Source organism: Chroicocephalus ridibundus, chromosome 6 (assembly GCF_963924245.1).
Source record: "Chroicocephalus ridibundus chromosome 6, bChrRid1.1, whole genome shotgun sequence".
Taxonomy (NCBI): Eukaryota; Metazoa; Chordata; class Aves; order Charadriiformes; family Laridae; genus Chroicocephalus; species Chroicocephalus ridibundus.
In genome coordinates this window covers 59,566,905-59,576,576 of record NC_086289.1, presented here as the reverse complement: position 1 = coordinate 59,576,576, position 9,672 = coordinate 59,566,905, and the positions used below count along the sequence as shown (strand labels likewise).

Here is a 9,672-nt window from a genome sequence, read left to right as displayed (position 1 = left end):
TTCTAGTTCTTGTGGTTCGAGGTTACTGTGTTGCAGATAGGGTACCCCAGCACCCCAGTTATCAACTACCTCACCCCCTTTTGTCAAGCGCTTCCGAAACTCCGGCACAGGCCAGGCATCTAAGGGCTGTCCCACCAGACACGTTGAGAATGGATTCTCCGGTGATGAGGTTGACAAACAAAGCGTGTCCTGGCCCGTTAAGTTAGCCAGGGTGACCCATACATTATTCTTTGGTTGAGCTGGAATCCAAACCCTTGAGGAGAGTGCAGTAAATATGTTAAGGTGGATGGTGAGCAAAATAGACGGACTCATCATGCCGGTTCGCTTTGTTCCCCCGTCCCGGTTATCTTCAAATACGGGCGGACACATCTTGCAGGCACCCACCGTGGTCCGTGGTCCGTGATCTGTGGAAACACAAGCATAACCCCTTCCCCACGTGATTAAGTCATGCGGGCCCAACCGCTGTCCTGTCCTGAGGTCCCGCATCAGCACTTTTGCTCCAGGACCCACCCGTTCCTGGGTCACAAGAGAACCAAAGTGCCGAAGGAGGGGTGGCATCGCAGCAGGAGTATCATCAGCAAGCTGCAAAAAGTTCCATACATATACAGCTTTAGCTATTCGTGCCTCAGGGGTTTCCCCTAGCATTCCCCCTTTTTGTTTTTGTAAAAGGCGTTTCAGGGTACCGTGTGCACGCTCAACAATACTCTGACCCGTGGGTGAGTGGGGGATGCCTGTGACACGTGTCATGCCCCAGAGTTGTAAAAAACAAGCTACTTTTTGCGATACATAAGCAGGACCATTATCAGTTTTGATCTGTTGTGGGACACCTAAAAGAGAAAATGCACGCTGCCAATGGCGTAGGGCGTCCTGAGCTGATTCTCCAGGGTGAGCAGTGGCAACGAGGGCAGAAGAAAAAGTATCGATTGATACATGTATATACCTCAAACGGACGAATTCAGTAATATGTGTGACATCAGTTTGCCAAAGCTGTAAAGCACGTAATCCTCGTGGACTGGGGCCATAATATATAGGTACACGTTGATCTTGACAATCAGGGCAGGCTGCAATAATATTGCGAGCCTCAGCGTTACTAAGATTAAACTGACGTTTTAAAGCACGATATCCCTGATGATAAAAACTATGCGATGCCATCGCTTGCTGTTTAACATTGGGCACAGGTGCCAGGGCCACTGCAGACACTAAAGCATCAGCTTGTGCATTGCCTTCTACAATAAATCCTGGCAACTGGGTATGACTTTTAATATGCATCACGTAATATTCTTGCTGTCGCTTTTGTATTGTTATCCATAACAGTTTCAATACACCCAACAGCCATTCATTGGTTACATTACCTAAAACAGCCTTATCTAAACGTTGTACCAGTCCAGCCACATAAGCCGAATCTGTCACAATGTTGACAGGGCCGGGGAAGTTCTGAAACACCATGGTCATCGCCCGTAATTCTACGACTTGGGGTGAACCTTCTTGATGTTCGATCTCATGTTGCCATTGTGTTCCTTGTCTCCAGACAATGGCAGCTTTTCCAGTTTTTCCTGATCCATCTGTGAACACCGTGGGGCCCTCCACTGGGTTTCTGTGACTGAGATTTTTCTGTGCAAAGGCCATTTGGGTGCCCAATTTGATCAGTGGGTGTGAAGGTAAATGGCAGCTCACCTGCCCTGTATAATTGGTCATGGCTGCTTGTAGGGCAGTGCTGTTAGCTAAGCACCGTTCAAAATAATCACTCTGTACAGGGACTACAATCTGTTCGGGGTCTCTTCCCGTCAGTTCTGAACATCGAGTTCTAATTTTTATAATAACTTGTGCTATTAGCTCAAATAGACCAGGGGCTGTTTTCTTCGTCTTGTTAGGCAAAAAAAACCATTCTAAAACATGTAAGGGATCATCCCGTTGTTCACACCATTGAGCAATCATAGCAAATGGCACTAATTGATCTACTAACACAAAGGCCTGCACCGAAACCGCTAAGTCAAGTCTCCATACATGTTTACTACTAATAGCTTGTTCTATCTCAGCTACCACTTTTTTCGCTTCCTCAGTTAACATTCGTGGGGCTAAAATATTAGTGTCACCTTTTAATAGCTCAAAGAGAGGTTGTAATTTGGAAGATGGAATACCAACATAGGGCCAAATCCAATTAATCATTCCTGCTAATTTTTGTACATCATTCAACATTTTTACTTCTACTTGTAGTTGGATAGGTTGTGGCATGACTGTCTGAGCTAATACTTTCATTCCCAGGTATAACCACGGTTGTTGCCTTTGTACCCTTTCTGGGGCGATTATTAAGCCATATTCACACAATGATTCTCGTGTTTTCTGTTCCATTTTTTCTAACTGTTGCGGTGTTGCAGCCGCTAGCAGAGTGTCATCCATGTAATGGTGACAGTAATCAGATGGGAAGAGGGCAGGTGTTGGACTCAAGGCTTTTGCTACAAACCATTGACAAATTGTAGGCGAGTTTTTTATACTTTGTGGCAACACTTTCCACCGATGTCTTTTGGTAGGCTCCACGTTATTCACAGACAGAACAGTAAATGCAAATTTTTCTTTGTCTTGTTCTGCCAGAGGGATGGTAAAAAAACAATCTTTTAAATCCATTACAACAATTTCCCACCCCATAGGTATCATAGTAGGCGAAGGTAATCTCGGTTGTAGTGCTCCCATTGTTGCCATGACATCATTAATCTTTCTCAAATCATGCAACAATCTCCATTTCCCCGATTTCTTTTTGATAACAAATACTGGGGTATTCCAAGGGCTATGTGAGGCTTCTATGTGTCCTGCAACAAGTTGTTCCGTTACCAGAGACTGCAGGGCCGTTAATTTCTCTTGGCTAAGGGGCCACTGATCAACCCACACTGGTTTTTCTGTGAGCCATTTTAGAGCTAAAGTGGGCCGAGAAACGCCCTGCAATACAGCGGCCCCGACTAAAAATCCGTAGTTACGCGAACTCCCCATTGGCCTAAGCAGTCCCTTCCCCATAGGTTTAAAGGAGTTGAGGTCACATATGGCCACACTGTAGCCCTTTGCCCTTCTGAGTTTACAATCGCAATAGGGTTAGTGGACACATAACTATTGGCAACCCCTCCGAGTCCTGCCACTCCCAAGGCATTGGAGGTTAATGGCCAAGCAGCAGGCCACTCCCTTAAAGAAATGATCGTCACATCTGCTCCAGTGTCTAATAATCCAGCCAGTCGTACCTTCTCGGGAGTGGCATCACTAAGTTCAAGAACACCATGCATTTGTGGGCGTTGATCAGATACCGTCTGCACCCAATAGACTTGTGGCTTTCCCGTAGAGCCAAAACCACCATTACCACGTGTAACGTTGTCCGTTTGTGGAACACAACTTCGAAATGGGACTAACTGAGCAAGTCGAGTTCCTTTCTCAATAGTCACAGGTGGTGTAGCTGTCGATACCACGGCACATATTTGTCCTGTGTAACCAGCATCAATCACTGCAACATGTACCATGAGGCCTTGTAAAGTGGTACTAGATCTTCCTATTAGTAAGGCACTTAAACCTTTGCCAATTGGCCCCCAAGCATCCAGGGGCACCTTGTGTACGATGGGTGCGGCTCCCCAGAGTCCACCACTTCAGTGCCTTCCTCACCCGTTATATGACTGCCCTCCTCATCGTCTGACTCAGGTGGCAAGGATGGAAAACCCAGACTCGAGATGGGGTTAGTAGAAATAGGAGGAGAAGGCCATGCCTCTGTTTCCCCCAAGGCTGGAGCAGGGGCTGCGGAGGGACGCACCAGTCCTTCAGGGTGGATAACACCCATCCCTCTTTGAGTCTCTTTCACAGCTGCTATTTGGTCACGAGGCAACACGTATTTATACTGTTTATCTTTTGTGTTCATCGGGAGCAGTCCCTTATTTTCTTTAACAGCAATCTCCCGCCCCTTCATATCATCAACGGGAGGTTTTAAGGCCAAGGGCTCAGGGGCTGCGGGCGGCTGTTCACTCCCTTCCGCTAAATCTTTCTGCTCCTTAAAGTTCTTTAAGGTCTCTAACAAAAGTAGCCACATTGTTAACAGTTCAAAAGCCGTTTTTGAGCCACGCGTAGCTTCCTCAAATAACGTCTGCCCTAGGTTCGTCCATTGTGTTACACTAAATGCCGTAGCCGACATTACTTCTACTCCCTGTTCCTTTCCACACAATAGCATTTTTCGCAAAGTCACTTCAGGGAGGATTACACCCTGCCGCTTTAACAGCAGCGTCCATGTGGAGAGTAGAGTCTGCTCTTCCTTAGTTACCTTCTCTCCCATGTGCCCAGTGGCTCACCTACTACAGGTGTCTTCTTAAATATCATCCAGATCCCTCAATAGCTCTGCCCGCTGTCTTCAGCTTCACTGGGCTCAGTCCCCACGACTATTTCCAGTCGTCTTCTTCCTCAGCATCACGTCGGGGTCACCAACTGTCGTTTCAGTCGGGATGGACAAACGACAAGACCCTCCTTGAAGAGGAGAAGAAGCAATCTTCTTCTTTCTCCTTTTTGTTACCTTGTCCTTATATGTCGCAACTCTCGGCCTTCTTAGGGGTACACTGCAATCTCTATCTCTTCTGTCAAGGGGTCTACGGACCCGCTGTATCACCCAACACCAAACCAGCTATCGGGCAGTTTTTCCTCTGCGATGGTCAAGGAAAGACCTGAAATCCCACTCCAGCTCCAGAGTGTAAGCTAGAGGGGGGGAAAAAATGAAAGAAAGGGGGAAACGCCATGTTTAAACTGATCTAGCTGGGTCTGAGCGTAACAGAGCGAGGATCGACACAAGCTCTTCATTGGGCAGACGCCTGGAGGCAGCGCCTGCGGCAGAGCAGCAATAATCTCCTACTTGGCTGTTCCTGGGATTCTCGCTGCTGAACAACGTCCTGGTTGTCCCTTCAGCATTTTGGGACAATCGCTTGGAGGTTCTGGTGCTCTGATACCCAGCCTGGCCAGAGTCTTCTTCCCCCATAGACTGTGAGTGAGCTAAAACCCACATTGATATGTCAACCTTATTTTCAAAGACAAAAAAACCCTAAATCACTCTCATTACCAGATCAAGTTTCATGCCAGTAAGGCTCTTTAAATAATTTAAATATTTATTTTAATAAAAATAAATAAATACTTCTCTTTTCACATTATAAAACTCCCTGGAGACAGAAATAAAACAAACCAACCCCAACCACAGGGGTTTCTCTCGCAAATCAAAGGATGTTAAATGCTTTCTTCTGATGGTCATCACAAATCCACTTGTAGGCATCAAGTAGATGGTAGATTATTCCAGAAACAGAAGAAAACTCTCTTTGAGGAAACAGCAGTTCAGCACCTTCTTGTTGGGAAGAGAAGGTCAGCTCACACAACTGTTGCCACCACCAGATGAGTCCCATTTGTCCATAACGTGACCACGTGTGCTGTTAGAGAAGTTCCACTTGTGCAATGTCACCACCACCAGATGAGTCCCATTCGTCCAGAACGCGGCCACGTGCACTGCGAGGTGTGAGCAGCCCTCTCTGCGATGGAAGTTCACAGCATTTGTTCTTAACCATTTCCTTGCCCAGGTGACACCAACCTTTCCAGCTTGCACTTAAGGTGTGTTAGCTAATTTCAAGGAGAGTTACTGTCTCCAAAATAGGGGCAGGCAGGGGGGGAAATAACAATCTTAACCACTACTACTTAACCTAAAGAGAAAAACTTGTGTGCCTGCTGCTATTTCAAATGAGGTAGTAGAAAAGTAACTAAAAGAAGAGGTAGTCACCCAAAGGTGATGACAGTGTTACTCTGGTAGCGCATGCCTCACAGCAGCTCTTGATGGAGTATTTCCCAGACCATCCTCTCGCGGAAATAAGGCATGTGGATCTGAAAAGAAAAGAAAAATCCATTAAAAACACATCATGGCAGAAAGAGACACAAAATACGCAGAAACACCCAGTTACTTCCTTAATATACACTTCCCTTTAAGAACCGTCAACACTTGCCCTTCCGGTACAACCTGGCTTTCACCCGCACAGCTCCTAAGAGGGTGACATGCCACCAAAACCAGATCTCCTTGACCACACAACAGCTCACAAGCACTTTCACAGAAGAGCACTGCCTTGGAAAAGAACCAGTGTCTTCACTGGTCAAAGGGTGAGACCCATTTCTCCCAAAGATCCCAAGGCCAGATCTCACAAACCCCCTGGCTGCAGTACCTCGCCCAAGAGGAATCTCACTGGGAGCAGACACCTCAGCCGCTGCGTAACTTCGCTGGCTCTTGTCTCTGTGCGAAAGGGGCTGGAGCTGTTTAGAACCTTCACTCACCTGTGTAAAGGTCAGCGGTTTCTCTCTCGAGATGTAATCTGCGTATTTGCAGGTGAAAACGCCGCAGTCGCTTCCATTCGATTGCTGAGGGATTTCCTAATGAATGCAAAGAAGATGGAGAATTTGCCTCTATCTTCAAGGAAAAGCAACTTGGAAGCAGCACCCATTACCAAAAATACCCTAACCAGACACTCCTGAACTTGCATCATCCCCAGTAACCGCTCCCCAACACAAGGAACAGACCCCAGGAACTGCACATCATCCCTCCCCTCGGCTTCCTATGCTCGGATGTTACAAGCCAAATTCCTGGCAGGCTGATAAGGGACAGCAGGCTTCCTCCCTGCAAGGTGTCTGGAGGTTTCTACAGTGTCTTTCTGAAGTGACATCCCTTAAATCGAGGCTTTCGGTGCTGCTTTTCACTATTAACTTGTCGAGAAACATCAGCCCAAGCCCTTGCTTTGTCACGTGCCAGGATCTGGGCTGCAAACAAGCAGCCCACGTTCTCTGACAACTGCTAAAGAGACTTGAAATTTGACTTGTGAAATGGGGGCAAAGCCAAATTCACCTTCATGTGGCAGAGCAATTTTAAAAAATAAAAAAAAAGAAAGTATTCAGCCAGCAAGGAGAGGCACTGCGCAAAGATTTCATCCCAGCATGGTTTCCTGGTCCACTTGCAGCCCCATGTGGGACCAGAAGAAGATGCTTATGGCTGTTCTCTAAAGTCCTGGCCTTATGAGAAAGCGTTAAGAGCTTCGTGACAAGGAGTTCTAGTTCACATTTCAAGTGCAAGTAGTGTTTGCTTACGTGTGGCTCCATGCTGTGAACAGTCCACTCCGAAACATTCAGCTCCATGTTTCTTTTTTCACGACTCTCCTCTTGCAGGTATTTGCTGTTTAAAACAAAAGAAAAACCACTCTTCATCGCTGTAATTTAGGCCAAGGAAAAAAGAGCTGCTGAAAGATCACAGGAAGATGAATGGCAGGAGAGTAAAATGTCAGAGGACCCTCACAGCAGCTGGTTTCAGGCATTTGGAGGAAAAATCCAAATCTTAAATTTACAAACACCGCGAGAGGCTGCGAGCTAACCATCAGGAATGAGACCGACAATTCCAACAGAGGCTTCCACAAAAGCCTAAGTTCATTGCTTAGCAGAGGCCAAAAAACCCCAAATCCCATGTTATCAGAGGAAGAACAGAAAAACCAAGCAAGGAACCCTAATGTCGTCAGCCCACCACGTGCCTGAATCCCACACACTGCGTGCGCCTCCGGAAGGACAAATACAAAAGCTTTTGGGCCAGCACCTCTGGCTGAGGAAGTTTCCAGGCCACCAGTTGCTGGAAAAAAGGACTGGATGCAGACCTGTTCTTATAGCCTTTCCCAGGCACCTGCTCCTAACTGTTCAGGACAGCACCGGACTAAACCAACGCTTGGTTTGTCTCTGCGGGGCCGCTCTCCTTGCTCTTGGGCTACAAAGCTGCTGGATTAAGGGGTTTGACTACCTCTGCATCAGTGGCAGAGACTTCTAAGGACGCCTGCTTGCACAACAGGAAAACCTGTCCCCGTTACGTTGGAGAGGTGTGCGTGCCAGCTGACACAGCTGCAAAAGCTGGCTACACGGTATCTGTCTTGAACGAGAATGTCAGAATTACAAAGAGCACCCAGCGGTATCTTCAAACACTTCTGCCCTCAACTTCTTCCCTTTCGTCAATAGCCCCATTTTATTGATCACTAACAAGGTTGGTGCCCGTGTGCCACGGGGCTACCATGTCTTTGTCTGTGCTCTAGGGGGAAGGTGGCAGAACCCAGGCATCCAAGACGCTGGGTGCAGGGGACGACGTGAGACTAGGGAAGGAGTCACTGTCAGACAACTCGCAGCAAGCGAATCCAAGATTTCTGGTTTGTTATCTACAAGACATGTGGAAACTTGCCGTCGTGTCACAGGGGCAAAATCCCAAAACGTTCTCCTCATTCACAACACAAAAGCACTGACTGAGCAGTTACTTACAGCAAAGTCTCACAAATCTTGTCCCCTCCTTCTTGCCCCAGGGAGTCAAAGTATTTGACGGTCTTCTTTCTCATATCTATGACCTGTTATTCAAAGGTGACTGTTAGACAAAGCACCACCTTGTGCTGCACAAACCTACGTGACTTTTCTTGCTAGCTTTTTCTCCCCACCCAACTCTAAATAACAAGCCTGTTTGACTCACCGCTAGTGCCCAGTGCAAGCTCAAGTTAATGGGCACGAAGATGATGTCCTTCTGGAAGACATCCACGCGTCTGGTCAATCTTCTTACTGTCCTGTAGCCCCCAGAAGCTAGTTTTTCATAAAACAAGGAACTAAAAGCGTGGACTGATGGATATCCTGCCTTCTTACTTCTCTTCATCACAAGACCCATGTAGAAATTAATGACCTGTACCATAAAGAGTAAACTGGAGATGTAAAATCAGACGCTAGCTTACCAAACGAAAAATACAGCCACATCTCTTTTCTGGCCACCCTGAAGTACGCAGCTGAGAGAACTCCAGCCTCAGCTGTCAGCTTTTGTTGTGAGAACATCGCACTTGGTTACAGTTGGTTATCAAACTGCAGTTTGATAAAAACACCTGCCACCCACTCCAAGAACCTGGACTAACTCCTGGAAGCACATAACACAACAAGTAAAGGAACTGCCAGGAACACTGGACCCTTCAGTACCTAAAATAAGAACTGCACAGAGATTTCTAGCCTCTGCAGTGCAGGTCATCACATAACTTTGAAAAGTACACGGTGAAGGGGTATTTTTAAAGAAATGCTCAATTAGAAGATCCCTGTGCTGCAGCTAGTTTTACCTCATCGTTTAGCCAGCAACCGTTCCTTAGGGTGTGGACGTCCTCACGAGTCACCTTTAGGTTGAAGGCACTGCTCATGATCTCCTCTGGCTCACCTTTGCCTAATGCGGCAACGACCTCTCTCTCCATGGCCTGAAATGGACAATTAAATGGGGAAGGACTTGTGAAACAGAGCATCGAGCATGCCAACCTGCGGGCAGCTTTCAACTCAAACACGGCCTGGCAATGAAGCTCAGGTGACAGAGCAACTGCCTTTGCCGGCTTTCGGCTAGGTTAGCAATCGCCCTTTTTGGTTGGTTGGTTGGTTTCAGCATCCTGACTTGCAACTTCAGGGCCCAGGTTTGCCTCAACTTGTTTTCACCAAGGAAGCTGAGATAAAATGCAGGGACGGGCAAACACACAGCAAACGCCTTTCCCATGCGATGCTGCAGCCCTCGCAACGCTGAGGTTTAAGGCAACCGCAGCAGGCATTCTCCATGCCAAGGCAGCTAAGTCAGGAGCCTGAAAGAATGGGAAGGTGGGGGAACTTCAAGGG

General features: G+C 47.2%; 1 protein-coding gene across 1 annotated transcript; it reads right to left on the bottom strand.

The window, feature by feature from the left end:
• Positions 1-5,650: 5,650 nt before the first annotated feature.
• Positions 5,651-9,266, bottom strand: LOC134517448 (sentrin-specific protease 2-like). Its single transcript, XM_063338969.1, has 6 exons — positions 9,138-9,266; positions 8,516-8,719; positions 8,314-8,396; positions 7,114-7,198; positions 6,310-6,405; positions 5,651-5,868 (listed from the first exon to the last, which is right to left on the bottom strand). Exons 1-6 carry the CDS (start codon positions 9,264-9,266, stop codon positions 5,806-5,808), a joined length of 660 nt encoding a protein of 219 aa, XP_063195039.1. The 3' UTR covers positions 5,651-5,805.
• Between the last annotated feature and the right edge of the window lie 406 nt (positions 9,267-9,672).